Raw genomic sequence first — 19,002 nt, forward strand, 5'->3', positions numbered from 1 at the left:
GTATATATGTACCATAGCTTCTTTATCCAATCATCTATCATAGGATACTTCAGTTGCTTCCATGTTCTGGCCACTGTGAACAATGCTGCTATGAACATCGGTGTGCAAATATCTTTTTGGATATGAGTTTTCAAGTCTTTGGGGTAAATACCCAGTAGAAGGATTGCTGAATCATATGGTAGATCGATTCTTAGTTTTTTGACGAACCTCCATACTGTTTTCCATAGTGGCTGTACCAATGTGCAATCCCATCAACAGTACACGAGGGTTCCCTTTTCTCCACATCTTCGACAACAGTTGTTTGTTGATTTATTGAGAATAGCCATTCTGACAGGTGTGAAGTGATATTTCATTGTGGTTTTAATTTGTATTTCTCTGATGATTAGTGATGTTGAACATCTTTTCATATGTCTATTGGCCATCTGTATGTCCTCTTTGGAGAAATGTCTATTTAGGTCTTCTGCCTAATTTTTAATTAGATTATTTTGTTGTTTGATGTTGAGTTGTATGAGTTCTTTATAAATTTTGGATATTAACTTCTTATTGGATGTATCATTGGTGAATATCTCCTCCCAATCTATAGGTTGTCTCTTTGTCTTGCTGATTTCCTTTGCTATGCAAAAACTTTTTAGTTTGATGTAGTCTCGTTTTATTTTTTCTTTTGTTTCCCTTGCCAGCTGAAGTATATCAGAAAAAATATTACTAAGAGTAATATCAGAGTTTACTGCCTATGTTTTCTTCTAGAAGTTTTATGGTTTGGGGTCTTATACTTAAGTCAAGTCTTTAATCCATTTTGAATCTTTTCTTGTATACGATATAAGAAGGCGGTCTAGTTTTATTTTTTTGCATGTATCTGTCCAGTTTTTCCAATACTACTTATTGACTAGACAGTCTTTACTTCGTTGTATATTCTTTCCATAGGTTAATTGACCATATAGGCATGGGTTTATTTCTGGGCTCTTCATTCTGTTCCATTGATCTATGTGTCTGTTTTTATTACAGTACCATGCTGTTTTGATTACTAGAGCCTTGTAGTACAGTTTGATATCAGGTATTGTGATATCTCCAACTTTGTTTTTTTCTCAAGATTTCTATGGTTATTCTAAGTCTTCTGTGGTTCCATATAAATTTTAGGATTATTTATTCTAGTTTTGTGAAAAATGCCATTGGTATTTTGATAGGGATTGCTCTGAATCTATAGATGGCTTTGGGTAGTATAGACATTTTAACAATGTTAATTCTTCCTATCCATGAGCATGGGACACTTTCATTTATTTTCCAAGTACAGGTCTTTTACTTCCTTGGTTAAATTTATTCCTAAGTATTTTATTATTTCTTTGATGCAGTTGTAAATGGGATTGTTTTCTTAATTTCTCTTTCTGATAGTTTGTTATTGGTATATAAAAATGCAACTAATTTCTTAGTTAATTTTGTATAATGAGATTTTACTGAATTCATTTATCAGTTCCAATTGTTTTATTGGTAGAATTTTTAAGGTTCTCTCTATATAGTATCTTATATAGAGATGTGCAAATAATGACAGTTTTACTTCTTCCTTTCTAATTTGGATGACTTTTATTTCTTTTTCTTGTCTGACTTCTGTGCTTAGGACGTTCACATTTTCATTTCTTTATTGTTCAGTTAGATAGCCTCTTGTGGAGTATCTATTCAAATATCTTGCCAAGTTTTCTTTTCGGTTGACTGTTTTACTTGATGGTATGTAGGGGTTCCTCTTATATTCTGAACATGAGTCTTCTATTGGTTATATTTGTTGCAAATATATCTCCCATTCTGTGAACTGCCTTTTTACTCTTAGTCTTTTTTTATTTTTCTGAAGAAAAATACATCTTAATGTAATCTAATATATCAGTGTTCTCTTTATGACAAGTATTTCTTGTGTCCTGTTATGAACTCTTTCATGTCCTAAGTTCATGAAGATATTCTATGTTTTCTTCTAGAAAAAAACCTCACTATTTTTTGTTTTATCTTTCCCCTTTTGACTTACAAACTTCCAAGAACTGATTTTTGTATATGTCAAGAATTGTGCAGGGTACGAGAATTTGCCCTACTTACAGGCTTAAAAATTAGCCTATTACCATTTCATGAATGCTGGCAGAAGACATGAGATTGCTGGATCAGAGAAAAAGAACTTTATTACTCATGACAAGAACAGTAATGCAGAGCTTCATGTCTGTGTTGGTTCCTCATGCCCTACAAGTCCTATAGTGTAAGGTAAGTGGGTCCAGATGGATGCTCGCCCATGCAGCACTTTGTATTACAGGAGGGAAACACTGAGTTTGGGGGATTCACTACTTCTATAGCAAACTGAAGCAAGCTCTCTTTTTTGAAAGGAGACAACACTTCACCCTTAAGGTTGCTTGCTGCAAATGCAACCTTGAGAAATGGCATAGGTAAAGAATAATCAGGGCCCTGTATTCTTGGCATATCCAGCAAGAACGTGCAGGTCCATGGAAGAGTGCCTCTCAAAACTATCTACCCCAACATGTTCTTGGATGAACCCAAATATTTATATAACTGTATCACTGTGTCTGCTACTTAATTTGACCAACAGAGGCTGAACCAAATCTGTTCAATTTGTCTCTTAAAGCATTTAATGAAGGCTACTATCAACAGTGGGCCAAGTAGCAAGATAAAGCCATCCTGCAGTATGACCTCAATGGCGCCCACCAAGGTCCCAGACTCAGCTAACTGCAAATAAGTATGGGAGAAAGGGAAACCAGTAGGTCTTATTTTAGATAGACAGGATGTATCAAAGTCCAGTCTTTTAGATTGTTAATTCAATGACTACATTTTTCTTTCCTGGAGCTTTTAATTAAAAAAAAAAAAAAATCTGTTATTTTATCTGTATTCTTCCTTAAAGAGAAACTGTTCCTTCATTTTTGAACATTTCTAATATATTTGTTTAAACATACCTTTCAAATTGTTCTATCATCTGTAGTTCCTGAAGTGTCAATCCTATTTCCTGTTGAGTCTCTTTCATGCTATTTTTTTCCCTTACATGCTTTGTAAATTTTGACTGCTAACTCTTCTTTTCTAAAAGTAATTTTGTATGACAGTCTTATTTGTTTGTGTTATGAAGGCATCCCCATGTGAAGGTTTGAATTTTATTCTGTTTAAGGGCTGTGTCTTAGTCCATTCAGGCTATTAAAATAAAAAAATACCACAGACTGGATAGTTTATACACAACAGAAATTTAATTCCCATAGTTCTAGATGCTGGAATTATGAGATCAGGGTGCCAGCATGGCTGGGTGAGGGTCCTCTTCTTGGTTCACAGCCAGAACTTTCTCTGTGTTCTCAGATAGTGGAAGGGACTAGGAATCTCCCTGGAGCCTCTTTTATAAAGGTATTAATCTCATTCATGGAGGTTCCACTGTTATGATTTAAATACCTCCCAAAGTCTCTATCTACTAATACCATTACCTTTTGGGTTGGGACTTCAATTTATAAATTTGAGGGGTACAAAAACATTCAAACCATAGCAGACTCCATGAGTTTTCACAAATTCCAAAGCATAGTTAATGTTATTTATTCATCTTGAGGATTCTGCAACATATTCACAGTGAAAATTCAAATGATACAACTGTGCATAATAAAGTCAAGATAACAGTTTTTCCACAGGAATTCTACTTTTGGTTGGAACTTTATATCCTTGTCATTGAATGTGAGCTGCCCTAGAAGAGTGTGCTTTCAAGCTAGGTGACTCTGAAGCAGAGGTGTATTATGAAGGGACTGAGTAACAGAAGCTACCTACTGACCCTGCTCCCCACAGGCAGAAAGTAATCTCCCTGATTAGTCTAGTACCCACCTGGCACTATACATGGTAATTACAATATTATTGACTATATTCCCTATATTCCCTTTGCTGTACTTTATAATCCTGCCATAATATTTTCATTACTTTAAAATCTTGAACCCATTAGCAGTAACCTGCCAATCTTCCTCATCTCCCTCAGCCTAGGGAACTATCAATCTACTTCTGTCTCTCTAGATTAGCCTATTTTGCACATTTTATACAAATGGAATCATACGACATGTAGCCTTTTGTAACACATACTGGCATTTTGTTCCTTTTTATTGCTAAATAATATTCCATTGTATAAATATGCTACTTTTTGTTTACCCATACATCAGTTTATGGACATTTGGATTGTTTCCACTTTTTGGCTATTATGGATAATGCTATTATAAACATTCATGTATAAATTTTGGGGTAAACATGTTGTTTTCATTTCTCTTGGGGACATATCTAGGAGTTCGATTGCTGGGTCACATAAACTGCTGGGTCATAGGATAATTTTATGTATACACTTTTGAGGAACTACCAAATTGTTTTCCAAAGTAGCTGCACCATTTTACACTCTGCCAGCAGTGTATGAAGGTTCCAATACTATCCTTTTCAACATTTGACATTATCTGTCTTTTTGGTTACAGCTATCCTAGTGGCTATGAAGTAGTATCTCACTGTGGTTTTGATTTGCATTTCACTGATGGCTAATGGTGTTGAGCATCTCTGTATATGTTTGTTGGCCATTTGTGTATCATCTTTACAGAACTGCCTAGTCAGATCTTTTTTTCATTCTTAAGTTGTTTTGCTAGTTATAGGACTCTTAGCTGAGTTTTTAGTTCAGCACTTTGAATATATCATTCCACTGTTTTCTGCCTCCACTATTTCTGGTGAGAAGTCTACTGTTAATCTTGTTTGGGTTCTCTTGTACATGTGTAATTTTTATTTTGTAGCTTTCAAGATTTTCTTCTGGCCTTTGGCTTCAGCATTTTTACTATAATATTTCTATGTATAGATTACTTTGTGTTTATCTTACAAATTCACTGAGTTAATTTCAATTAATCGAGTTTCTTGGGTGGGTTGATTAATGTTTCTCATTAAATCTGACTTTTAGCTATTATCTTGTCAAAAAGATTTCTCTTCCTTTCTCTCTCTTCATTCTAGTACTCCCATCGCATGTATGTTGACATACTTAATGAGGTCTCATACTTGTCCAAGGTTCTGTTCCATTTTCTTTATCTTATTTTCTTTCTGTTCTTCAAATGGCATACTTTCTATTGATTTATTTTCAAGTTCATTAATTCTTTCTTCTGCCAGTTCAAATCTTCTGTTGAGTCCCTCTAAAGTATTTTTAAAAATTTCAATTAATGTACTTTTTCAATTTCCATTTGGTTCTTTTTTTACATATAATTCCTATCTATTTAACGATATTCTCTATTTTATGAGACATTGTCATCATACCTTTCTTCTTTTATTTTCCTTTTTAAAAATTGAAGTGAATCTACAGCCATGCCACCCTGAACAAGACCGATCCTGTCTGATCTTGGAAGCTAAGCAGGGTCGGACCTGGTTAGTACTTGGATGGGAGACCACCTAGGAAGACAAGGTGCTGTAGGCGTAAAAAACGAAAAATAAGGGATTGTATGCTGACAAGGTCCTTGCAATCTGTGAGGTTAACCAAGGGTTGCCTCGCCTAAAAAATAAAAAATTAAAAATTAAAATTGAGGTGAAAATCACATAACATAAAATTAATCATTTAAAGTGTATAATTCAGTGGCATTTTGTACATTCACAATATTGTACAACAACCACCCCTATCTAGTACATTTTCATTAGCCCAAAAGAAAACTGTACCAATTAAAGAGTCAGTCCACATTCCTTTCTTCCACTAGTACCTGGCACTACCAACGTGCTTTCCGTTGCTATAGACTTATTTATTTCAGATATTTCATATAAATAAATTCATACGATATGTAGCCTTTCATGTCTGGCTTCTTCCACTTAGCATAATGTTTCTAAGGTTCATTCATGTTGTAGCATGGACTGGTACTTTATTCCTTTTTATGGCTGAATGACATTTCATTTATTGTTTCATTTGGTGATGTATATTTTGGTTGTTTCCACCTTTTGACTATTGTGAATAGTGCTGCTATGAACATTTGTGTACAAGTATTTGTTTATCTAGTTTCAATTCTGTTGGGTATATACTTAGAAGTGGAATTGCTCAGTAATGTAATTCTATGTTTAACTTTTTGAGGAAGTGCCAAACTGTTTTCCACTTGACTTCTTTAAGTATAGCTTTCTTTAGATCTCTGAACTAATTTATAATAGTTTCTTTGAAGTCTAACATCAGGGTCCTCTCAAAGAGTTTCTGTTGCCTGTTTTTTCCTCCTGTGTATGGATCATACTTTGTTTCTTTGCTTATCTTGCAATTTTTTTTTGAAAACTGTTTAGATAATATAACGCAGTAAATCTAAATACAGATTCCCCCGCTCCCGACTTGTGATTGTTTACTTGTTTAGTGACATGGCAGGACTATTTTAGTGAAGTTTATTTCCCTCACTGTATGCAACTTCTGATGTTGCTCCTTAGTGGGCATAGCCTTGGACATAAGTATTGTCACCCTGGGATGACAGTGGTATTAGCTGGGCTCTCTTTGACTATCTCTTTCTTTGATTATTCTATTACGCCTCTATTGGTATCACACCAAGCTGTTAGCCATCATTCATTGCAGATTGAATGCTCTAATGTTTTCAACAATGCCTAGGAGTATAAATTGCTCCAAAATGTCATCTAATTCACTTTGGACTCCTCTTTGGTTAGTTCCTAAGGTTTGTTCTGATCTCAAGACTCTTCTTAGATGTCTCTTTCCTGGGTTTTCTCTAGTAAACTTGTTGGCCTATGTTTAGCTTGCCTCTCACATGAAGCTATTAGCCTCTTTATAATTACTTAATATCAAAATCTCCACTGATTTTGAGAGTCCTTAGGCTTGAACTTCACCTGCCCTCTATTTCAAATAAAGTTAGTTTCTTGAGACTGTGGTATTCTTTGTTTTGCAGCTTGCCTCTCTCCCTGGAAAAACCTCTGAGCCACAATTTCAAAGCTGGGAGCAGGGATAATGATATGCTTCTCTCTGAATGACAACGCTGATTTAGGAGCAGGATGCTGGGCAATGGCCTCTGGTCTTCTTGACTTGCCTCTTCTAGGATAGAACTCTTTAGCCAAACTTATATTAGACAACTGCATAGCCTTAGATAACCTAACTGCCCAACAAAGAGGTACATGTGCTGTAACTTGTAAAAAAATGTTTACATGTAATAAATCAAGAATTATTACCCCAAATCTAAAAGATCTTAAAGATCAGATACTAATCTTTCATCAAATAGGCAACACTTCTTCTACTGATGTATTTCATTGATTAAATCTCAGCTCCTGAGATTTTTTCAATCCTTGGCTATTATTATTCTCCCTACAATCATATTAACCTCCCTAGTGCATTGTAGCCTCTCAAGAGTTTTAAATGCCTTTCAGCAACCATTCACACATCCAATATTATCTACCAGGATTAGACAACTTGAAGCATTCAGTATCTCACCGCCCATGTCCAAGATGACTAGGCAACTATAGGTAACAGTGATTACATGACCATTGATCCCAATGACTACATCGACAGTGGTAGCGAGAGTAACAATATATTTGTTCACACTCTTAGCTTGCTGAATGACCAAGAGGGAGAAGTTTTTAAAATAAAATAAAATGGAGACCAGGCTTGAAAATCCCACAAGCAAACCAAACCAGTTAGGACACATAAGTGAAACTTAATCTACTTTATTTCATGAACAAAGCAAAATTTAACAGGTTATCTCTTGTAAATACCTCTGATAATCAACTTAAATAGTCTTCCTAAAATAGTATAGGATAATCACTTTTAAGAACTCCCTGCTGTTTGTAAACTCCTATTGGAATAACTATCGTTAAAGGTTAACAACTTCCTCCTTGTCACTTTATAAACCATCCTGTAACTACCTGTCTCTGAGCTACTTATTTCTCTCTCAATGAAACATTCATATCAAGTAAAGCTCTCTGAAATTTCTTTTGACACTAGGTATCCCTCTAAGGACTTTACATATGTTAAGTTTATTACTCACTACAACTCCATGAGATAGATACTGTTATACTAATTTTATAGATCGAGAACTCGGGCACAGAAAGAGAATGCTACTCTCCCATGGCCATACAGCTGGTGAATGGCAGAACTGGCAGCTGAACCCAACAATCGCAGTCAAGAATCCGTGCTGCCTCAAAGAATCAGTATTTATCCCAGTTACAGTGACTGGGTGAAACACCGCTGTAGGCTTTTGACAGCCCCATTTAGTGTTTGTTCCACCAAGGCCTTCAGCTCCCGTCACAAACAGGCCACTGCCAGGAACTACCGGGGCGTCGAGCTGTCAAGGATGCCTGGGAATTCGGACAAGGGCAGAAAACAGAGGGGCAGCCCACTTGGACACAACTGTCCTCACCGAGGGATGACAAATCAAGAATCTAGGAAGAGAAACAGCAGCGGGACCTCTACGGAGGTCGGGGGATGGGAAGGGGGCGGAAGGGAGAGAGGCGCAGCCCCCTCTTCCCCCCAAGCAGGGGAGGTGCTGGGCCAAGGAGAAGGGGAGGTGGGGCAGGGTGGACTCACAGATCCAGGAGCTGACTGACCGGCCGCGGGTGGGGCATCGCGGCGGTTATCCAGGGCCTTTTCCGCGGTCCCAGGGCCGCCGGAACCAGCCAGAGACCGTCCTTCAACTCCCGCCCCTCACACAACGCCGTAGGACCTGGAGCATGGGTTTTTCCAGTGACTGGGGCGGGACCACGCCGGGACTGCAGAGCTAAAGAAAAGAAAACCCTCGAGGCGGAACCTCTGCGGGATTCACGGAAGGGGCTGGAGGGTGATAAAATATAGAGTAGCCCTATGCTCGCGTGAAGCACCACGGGAGTTGTAGTTCTTCCACTTAACCAGCGCCAGCTCGCGGCGGTTTCCCTGGAGATTTAGCCCCACACGCCGCCTGGCCTTGAACGTCTGAAGTCTCATATTGTTGAAGAGGCGCAGCTCTTACTACAGGGATGCATTTGATGCAAGGCTATGCATTTGGCGGTACATATCGGAGAGCCCTTTGGGTACAGACTCCATTAATTACGGGCAAACAGCATTTTAGATGACCCGGGAGTGACTGCCCTTAACAAGTACTTTCTGTGAAGCTCACACGCTGAGCTACTTGCTTTCAATAACGAACCGTATTAATTTAATCCTGTGAAGTAATTATTTAGCCTTATTTTACAGACAAGGACATTACATGTAAACAAGAAAAGCTCTAATAAGAATTTCATCATGGAAGTAGGGGTTTTATGTTCAAATCAGAAAGGATTCTACATGCCCACTGAGCACAGCCAGGAGGCTTTGGCTAGAAATAAAATGACAAAGAACTATTAAAGGGTCTTAGGCTATGCAAGTCAAAAACACAATTAGGCACTACTAATAGTGTGAAGAAGAAAGAAAAGCTGAGAGTTTTTATTTTTTATTAAAAATATTCTTTTATTAAAGTATAGTTAGCATACAATATTTGTTTCAGGTATGCAACAGAGTGATTTGACATTTATGTACCTTATGATGTGATCACCACACTAAGTCTAGTAACCATCTGTCACTGTGCAAAGTTATTACAATATTAGGCTGAGAGTTTTTATAGTAAAAAGTCACATTGTTGAGAAGAATCAGTCCTGCATTCTCAGCCTTTGGGTTGGTTCAAGATGATAATCAGCCAGATGTCAGGCAGTCTGAATGATGGATGTCAAGTGGTCTGGAGTTGTGAACATTCTTTCATAAGTTCTTCAAAGGGTTATCAAAGGGTTATCTATAGGGTTTATTTATACTGTGGATGAAAAAGGGGCCACATACTAAAACTGACAAGATCAGGGGAGGCCTTCATGGTGGGCCTTACAAACCTAGAGGCTTAAGGTAATCACGTGGTGCTATGAAAGTAAAAATTCCTAAAAGCAGATCATGGTGGGTAGACATGCCCTAGGCCTGTAGCTGCCTTAATAAAGGTCAATCTTCACCTTTGAAATTGTCTGTTATCTTTATGCATCTAAGATAACATACCTTTGAATGTCAAAGTAATTTTCTTTTTCAGGCCCCTTAAAGGCACAACCATGGGCACCAGAGCACAAAATCCATCATTGTTGACTTGTTGTCCACATACTATCTGTATGTGCTGTAAATGTTAACTATCCTATACCCACCAATGTAAAACAAGTATGTGTCCTCTCAGTTTGCATTTTATCCAGTCTCAGAGATTTCCCCGCTTTGCTTTCCCCTGCCTCCTTAATCTATCACCTATGAATTTCATGTAACCTTTCCTACGTTTTTTCCTTTAATTCTAATGTACAAAAGAAGCTGCAAAACTGCCATTCTCTGGAGCATTTTCTGAATCTGTTGAGATTTTGCTTCCTGGTAATTGTCAGTTTGGCTCAAATAAAATCTTATAAGACTTTTTCTTAGGCTGGATGTTCTTTTGTCAACTATATATATATGTATCTTTTGTCAATATATTTGTATATTTATATATATCTCCAGGCACAAGTGAGAAAGTTCAAAAGTTTAAGTTCTCAGGCTAGTTAAAGCAAAATAAGAACCACTTAGGTCACGCCTCAGCCTACTTGATTTTAAAATTTAGCAAATTGACCATAGTGACTCCATTTTATTTCTTCACTCTGTTCTAAAGAAAGGACTTTTTCCCAGGGGGAATTATTTCTCCTTGAATATGTTGCAGAGTATGTGCTACTTTTTAGTGCTTTTTTTTTTCTTCCTTATAGGTTAATTTGTTGTTTATATTGCTGTCTTCCCTTTTTAAGTTCTTGAAAATTGGAACCCAGGTTTGTTCATCTTTTCAGGATGCTGCTCATTCATCAACACAAATTTATCAAGCACTGAAGAAGGACAGGGATTGTGCTGGGTGCTGAGGATTCAGTGGTGAACACTTGCGCCATACGAGTAAAAGGACAATCAGAATAACTGTTAAATGCTTAAATGGAGTTAGTTCTGTGAGAGCTCCCATGGAGGGGTGGGCGGAGCAGGTCAAAGAGAAAAGAGTGGCCTCTTAGGGACTTCAAGTAGTTCACGATGGCTACAATAGAGAGTGATGAGCAATGAGTATAGAGCAGAGATCGGCAGACTTTTCTGTAAAGGGCCAGGTAGTAAATATCTTAGGTTTTGTGGGCCATACTGGCTTAGTCATGACTACCAATTTGTATCTCAAAAGCAGCTATAGACAATAGGGCTGTATTCTAGTAAAACTCCATTTATGGACACAGAGATTGAATTTTATAGTTTTCAGTGTCATGAAATATTTATCTTTTGAGTTCTTTCAACCATTTAAAGATGTAAAAATCTTAAATTGTATAAAAACAGGCAGCAGGCTGGATTTGGCTGGCTGGGGATTTGCTCTCTCCTCATCTAGAACGCTAAAATGAGGCCTTATGGCCTGTGTTATGTTTTACAGATTAGGCTTTGTCTGGAGGACTTTGGGCAGAGTCATAAATAGGTTTCAAGCAAAGACAGTACATGCATTGGAAAGATGAGTTTTAGAAAGAACTCTGAAGCTGGTAAGTGGTTAATGAATTGTAGACGTCACAGGTGGAGGCTCTGAGACCTGATGGGAGTCTTTTGATGATATCTTAAGCTAAAATAATAGTAGTGGAATGGACAGACAGATTCAAGAGGTAATGGAGGTAGGAGTGATAGCATTTAGAAATTGATTAGGGTTGGGGTAGTGGAAAGTGAAGAGTAAAGGCTAATTTCTAGGCTTTGTGTTTGGAGAATCGGGTTGGCATATGGTGCTGCCATTTATTGAGCTAAGAGGCTTAGAGGAATTTTTGGAAGAGGAGGAGATTATTTAAATTTCAAACATGTGGCTTTTGAGGTGTCTATGGAAAATATAGGTTTGGAGCTATAAATTGGGAAATTGTGCTCATTTGCTGTTAAAGAAAAAGTCAAATAGCAGTGACAGCATATGCATTTACTTCCAAATAGAGTAATTTCTTACAAGAATCCTCTGTTGCTCCGTGAGCTAATTAAACCTTGGAAGACCATGGAAGATCTTGACAGAGCAGATAAGGACAGAACTTCATGGTTCTTCCTATCTGTTGAATGCTGCACAGCTGCCCATCTAGGCCTTTTCATTGGTTACTTGATTTTTCAAGACCAAGAAAATGCAGGTCCCTGCCCCAGTATTGTAAAGTGTTCAGCTTTGGGTGCCTGCATTCTTCTACTTAGTCAAAAAAGTAATCACAGCTGGGTTTTTTTTTTTTTCTTTTTCTCTTTTAAGAAAATGTCAATTACATAACAAGCTAAGTCCTAGTTATTTCTAGCCAATTATTCTAAAAGTCAAAGATGTGTAAGCCCTCATGAGATCGCAATTGTTAGAACTATTTTACAATGATTTCCTGTAGATTTTAGGGCCTGCACTAGCTACAAACCAGCTTTTCAGATGCTTAGGATGCTTGTATCAAGAATTTATTTTGAGTTTCTTGCCACCGAATAAGAGAGATCTGATGTACGTTGTGGTTGCCTTGACATATTCATTTCATCCCTTATTTTATAGCTGCCACATGGGTTGGGGAGCTGACCTCATCTTCAGAAGTGGGTCTAGATTAAGGTAATCAGTGACTACCACAGTGACTGATTAAGGGATTGGCAGGTCTCAAGCTATCAAGAAATCACTATATTTTCTCAGCCACAGGGATGGGTCCAAGAATAGGCATGTGGGCATGTGATTCGTTTGGAAACAATAAGAAGCAGGAAAAGTTTTGCTGAAGATTTGTAGGAGAGAATTTTCCTCAAATTTATGACTATGTTTTGTTAAGCAGCACTCTTTTCTTGGCATTGTCATGTTTAGTGAAATTAAACAGAGGAAGACAGAGTAAAAGAATCACAGGAAAACCGTCAGGTTTCCTGATTGAACTATGCTTGAACAGTATCCCTTCTCTCTGCTGTCAAATGATAAAAGTAAAACGATTTAGCTGATGTGGCACCCTGGACAGGACTGGCTCCATCATGGGCTTAGAAACTTATTCCAACACTACCTTCTGTTACAAAATTCAGTTAATGCCCTCTGTTGTTGATAAAATCAGTGGAGTTGAATTTTCTGTATCTTGCTATCAAAAACACCTTGTATATTCATAGTAGGAGTAACCAGCATATAGATTGAAGATATAGGAATAGATGAATGTAACAGGTGTATCTAAAGTGAGAACAACAATAAGTCTTTGGAGAGAGAGCTGAGGAATAGCAATTGGCTGGTAACTGACAATGTGAAGCAGTGCTTAAAGGGATAGGAGAAAGGTAGTAGGGTGCTACAGAATATAAACATGATCAAAATTGTTACAAGATTATACTTGAAGGTGATTTAGCAACAAGAAGGTCATTGATGGCCATTGAGGTGGTGGTAGAGGATGCAGTCTGATTGTACTAGGAAGAATGAATGGGAAGTGAAAAAATGAACACAAAACTAGCCCAACTCTCACAATTAATACTTGTGAGAAGTATTAGAATTTTTTATTTGGAAAAGCTCTTACTTTCATCTGTCAAATAAATTGCTGCTTCTATTTAGACTCTTGCCAAGAAGAAAAGTAGATTGTACGAGGGCATAGTTCTACTTCAAAAAAGTAAAACGGGCTTCTATTTAGACTCTTGTCAAGAAGAAAAGTAGATTGTATGAGGGCATAGTTCTACTTCAAAAAAGTAAAACGGGACAACTCAGAATTATTATTTATGAAACTTCTAGATGTCGAATGTGGTAAATACTTATGTAATCATCAACCATGAGGTATCATGCTATTTTACAGATGAAGGTAAAAGCTTTTCCAAATAAAAAGTTCTGTCAGACTCATTTGGGTGCTCAGGAGAGAGGTTTATGGTGCATGCAAGACCAGCAATATAAATTGCAGAGATCCTTTTTGAAAAATTACTAAGAATTTCAAGATGGTGATAGCAGAACATTAAAACAAAGGCAGGGCCCTGTGCAACCGCATGAGTGGTATACCCGTGAAGCTGGCTCTTGGTGCATCCAACCTCAGGACTCCCCAAGAAAATCAGTTCCAACTACTGACTTTTCAGGAACTCTGTCAAAATAAAATTTGGAGACAGGGAAACATTTTTACTAGCAGTTCAAAGGAACCAGTCTTTCAGAAGTAGTGGCTCATCAAATAAAATAAGAGGAATTTATAGCTCAGATGATATGTCAGATATTTATAGCTCAGATATAGCAGTTGACAGTTCGGATTGGATAAGAACAAGATGTTCCCGTTTTTTGGAAAGGAAAACAGGATGTTATTGTTTTTATGGCATATCTTGGGAGGCAAAGCTTTTAGGATTTCCTTTGAGTCAAGGCTTTTAGAAAGTTCCTGTTATTCATTGTTTATCTTAGAATGCAAGGTTATCAAGAACGAAAGTGTTTTCTGGTACATGGTAAGTGATTTGTGGACAGGGCGAGGTTAAGGTCAAGATATCATTTTTCCTTTCTCACTTCTTTGCTTGCTATGCCCACTTTACTGTAGTTTCCTCTAACTCAGAACCTCTTCTATTTCTTGCTCTAGGTACCATATAAGGAAAACTTTACTATAGTTTGTTCCTCTGGGTAGGTTATATAAAAATAATAATACTACTTTCCTTAAATCATGCTTTTCATTCTTGGTGTGTGTGTATAAAAATATATAATAAATTATATATATTAAATAATTAAGTGTAACTCATATATATATATTTCTTTGGGGGGTCAATAAGAATATATGGGCACACAAGTCGATGGCAATAAATTGTTGTCCAGATGATCTTTACATGTCATATCTCAAATTATAAGACCAAGTTATGAGTTAGGTTCTTCACTCTTAAGCCATCCTGTTTATATTTTGATTCAAAATAACAATTGCTCTTCGAATATTAATTTTTAATTCAGTATAACGTATACATTATCACCTATTACTAAGTCCAAATCATTTCAGTTGGGTATTGTTAAAGTGTCCAGACTAAGCCTAAGATGGAGTCACTTATGCTAAGCCCCACATCTGCAAACTGAAAGCTAACTAAATTTCTATTCTCACCTTTCCCAGAAAAGGAAGTCTTAGGCCAATCCATCAGTACTCGCCTGCTGAGCACAAGTTGCCTGACCCCACTCCTAGACTCCTCTTTGTTCCATATAAGGAAAGTAGCCCTGCCTTAACCAATCAGCAGATGCCCAATATAACTTCTTCCTCACTTTGGTTTGTAAACATTTCTTGCCTTGTACAGCTCTTTAGAGCTCCTTTCTATTTGCTAGATTAGATGCTACCCCATTCATAATTTGCGGAATAAAAGCCTATTAGCTCAGTAAATTGTGGAAAATTTTCTTTTAACAGTATCAATAATAATTGCAAACATTTAATAAATGATTAAAATAATGCCTTGCATACAGTAAAACATGTTACAAATTCTAACTTATTTAAGCCTCACAACAACCTTGATTGATAAGTATTTTTACCATTATCACCCAAATTCCAGGTGAGGAAATGGAGGCTCAAAGAGGTTAAGAAACATGCCCAAGTCCACAGTGACTAGTCAGTTGTAGAGCTGGAATTTGAAACCAAGCAATCGAGATGCAGAGCTGGGTTCTTAAAGCATGACTATGTATACTGTCATCCCTGCATTTTTAAAACAAAAACTTTTGACAGTCTTCGCAATGTATAGATATCGGAAATTTAGAGCTAAATGATATCTTAGTTATCAATTGTTTCAACATCTTAATTTTATAGTTTGGAAACTGTCAGAAAAATTGACTGATTTTTCAAGATTTCTGAGACAAATGATAAAGGTGGGACTAGAATTGTGATTTGCCAATTCAATATATTTTTTTAAAACCTGATCTTTAGGTTATATATAACTCTGAAGGGAGCTGAAGATAAATAGAATAAAGATAAGCCAGAGGAGCCAGTACTTTATTATCCTGCCATGTGCGGGTTATTTCCAAGTAGGAGCGCTCTTAACTCATGCAAAAAACTCATGAAAATGGCATTTGCTCTTTTTATTTAACTTATTTTTATATCTCATATTATGTCTTACTCCAAATTGGGAGCAGTATGCTCATGAATTCTTGTGCATTGTTAAAATTTTCCATTGGTTGGACCCTTGATTTAATTTAGTTCTAGGCTATTGTGGGGGCTAAAAAAAATTAATACTTTTCCTCCCACCTTTTAAGCTCTTTTAGCTGGGTGAATAATCAAATTAACAGAGACAGATGAATAGGAGAAAAATCAAATTTTAATACACATGGGAAATTCACATAAGCATATAAATTCCAAGACAGTGAGGCAACATTGGGCATCTGTGATGGTTGACAAAGGAGAAAGGTAGGGGATGGGGTCTTAGATTTCAGAAGTGAGAATGGGCTATTTACAGGTACTTGAGGAAGAACTAAACATACATGGAAGGCAAATTCTTCCTAGGCAACTCAGAATCAATGGGACACAGGGGGTATCTAGCTAACAGGCCCGTGCCTGAAGCCCTCCTTTCTATCATACTTAATTCGAATTAGGCTATTCAAGCTAAGGGGAACATCCTAAGATTTTCCTTCACCCACTTTTTTCATCTGAAACTCTTAGGAAGAGGGAGTGTCAAAGGATTTTTCAGAGTCATGTTTCTTAATTACCAGCTTAAAAATCAATATCCAAAAAAGTCAGCTTCAGGGTGGCAAAACTTTGGTTCCCTTTACTACAGACCTGTGTCTTTCAAATTCCCAGGAGTTTGAGGCATACAATGTATTACTCAGGATCCAAGCAAGAGAAAGCTGAGAAAGTTCAAACAGGGTGAGCAAGGAAATATTAATAAAGAGGCTGTTTTACAAAGGTATGGGTGGAGTTAAGGGGTAAGTGTGGATCAGTACCCTAGGACCAGCAACAGCAGGAAGCTCCTACCTCTCCTAGTCCTAAAAGGGTGGGAAGGGAGCAGTTACCAAAACCTGGAGAGAGTGGCCATAGGTGAGGCTACCTAAAAGGAGCTATGGCTTTCAGTCAGTAAAGGAACATAGCTAGCCTATGGCAACCCAGCTAGGAGAAAGCTGGAGAAATAATCTGACCCCCTTTCCAGTCTCCTATTGCTCTTCTGCTGGTGACTTTCAAAGCTTCAACCCAACCAGAAGTTAGAGGTCAAGGATCCCAGTTTATGCGGTCTATAAATTCAGGCTATTAGAGCCCAGAGTAGGGAAGGGCAAGAGTGGAAAATTTCAAACTCATAAATAGACCACTGATTTTTAAATAAAATAGTTAAATATCACAAACATTTTGAAAATTAGTAAGAATAATAGCTTACTCTGAGCAAAAATAATAATTATTATAGTTTCATAACAGTGAGAGCAGTGGCAAGTTTGGTCTTTCATCAAGATGCTGAGAGCCAGGGCAATGGCAGCTTAAGCCATTGTCTTTTTATAGTTAACTTCACTTGTTATTTTTATTTTTACAGAGTTATATAATTTCTACCTCACATTTATTGGTCATTTGTAATGGAATTGAATGTCTGATATTTCTGTAAGGTAATGAAACTCTAAAAAGTCATTAATTACATCCATTCGAGCAAATCTTTAATACATATTATATGCCAAGCAGGAGATATCAGTAAACAAACATGTCCTCTTCAAGTTTACATTTCAATGTAAATGTGAGATATAGAAAACAAGCCCACAAAACAATATGTGGAGATGAGGACTATAAAGAACAAGATAGAATAGGGGAGAAATAAAGATTACAAGTATATCTTGTTTTATTGCACTTCACTGTATTGTATTTTACAGGTGTTGTGCTTTTTACAAACTGTAGGCGAGACCTCCCACCAGCAAAAAAATTACCACTTGCTTTATTGTGATACTTGCTTTACTGTGGTAGTCTGGAACTGAACGTCCAGTATCTCTGAGGTAACGTAGGGAGGAGGCAAGAGAATTAAATGTTAAATCAAGTTATAGTCAGCAAAATGCTGATCAGCCCTACAGCCAGACCACAAAGTAACCTACAGAACAAAGAAAGATTTCTGCTGGGATTCCTAACAAACTATTTACTCATACCATGAAGGGAAAACAGAAAAACAGTCTTTAAGTCGGGCCCTACACAAAATAAACAAAAGCATTCATTCCTTATGGCTAAAAATATGGGGAACCTATGGATCAAAGGCTGAGAATTGCCAGCAGGCCTCTTCACAGGTAGATGCTCTTACCTTTCACACTGCATATCTATACCATCAAAGGAAAATGGGTAAACAAAGTCTTTAAACTGTAATTCATAGAAATGAAAAATGATGTATAAACTGAATTTTTCAAACACTCAGGGCTTTTCGTCTGTGCTTTTTGTCTTGGTCGTTTTCTCCGCCCATCTCTAACAAACTTTCTTTTTGACTCTAACTCTGGTGTGCACTTGAATTCTTTCCTGTGCTCAGTCAAGGACTCTCTTTCGGAGAACTTTGCCCTGTCCTGCATCAGATGTATACCTATAATTTTGCTTGGGTGGAATCCAGCAGTACCAAACCAGAAGCAGGAGCTCTCTATGGACACGGTGGCGGTGGGAATGGGAGGGAGATTAATATAGAGAAAATGTGGGAGCAAAGTAAGGAAATTATTTGTTTGGTTATAACATAAAGCCTCATTGGTTGTTTGTAATTAGTTGCCCTTAGTGTTTTGATAGTGTAACCTTGAGGCATTTACAGGCTTAGATTTTGGTTTGTTTATGCAGGCCACTTTAGTCTAAAGCTTCCTGTTGAATTAATTTAACAGACCTGAAGGATAAAGAGGAGCTAATCATGCAGAGATTTGGGGACAGAAGGAAAAGACTCTGAAGCAGAATATGTGCTCAGTAAAGGTTGAAAGACTGAAGGAGTTTGTGTGGCTGAATAGAGGGAGCAATAGTAGGAGAAAGGATTGAAAAAGCCAGGAGCTTTTGAACTTGAATGTTATTCAAAGGAAATGGAAAACATTGAAAGTTAGAAGGAGATTGATACCACTTGATCTGCAGTGTGAAGAATGAAGGGGACTGTGGAGAATGAATCGTGTCATGTCTTGAACAGAGCTATGCCTGGTGGTGGCTTTCTCAAAAGCGACACCTCTCCTTAGGCCCCACCTAGCATCCTCAACCCCCTCC

The 19,002-nt window shown here is 37.3% G+C and overlaps 1 protein-coding gene and 1 pseudogene across 3 annotated transcripts in view; one reads left to right on the forward strand and one right to left on the reverse strand.

Annotated features, from left to right (window-relative positions):
* AMN1 (antagonist of mitotic exit network 1 homolog) overlaps positions 1-8,748 on the reverse strand; it is a 41,181-nt gene extending 32,433 nt beyond the window's left edge. Inside the window, exon 1 of one of the 3 annotated variants that reach the window (XM_015590078.2) lies at positions 8,515-8,748. Coding sequence is in view for 1 of the 3 variants with exons in the window: in XM_006912722.3 (XP_006912784.1) it covers positions 8,495-8,532 (38 nt within the window). In the remaining 2 variants the exon portion in view is untranslated. Of the gene's footprint in view, positions 1-5,268; positions 5,316-8,494 lie in introns of those variants that run through there. The other 2 variants (XM_006912722.3, XM_025047413.1) reach the window with 2 other exon arrangements.
* LOC112480322 lies at positions 5,307-5,425 on the forward strand (annotated as a pseudogene).
* Positions 8,749-19,002: the final 10,254 nt, after the last annotated feature.

This window comes from Pteropus alecto, unplaced genomic scaffold (genome assembly GCF_000325575.1).
Source record: "Pteropus alecto unplaced genomic scaffold, ASM32557v1 scaffold103, whole genome shotgun sequence".
Classification (NCBI taxonomy): Eukaryota; Metazoa; Chordata; class Mammalia; order Chiroptera; family Pteropodidae; genus Pteropus; species Pteropus alecto.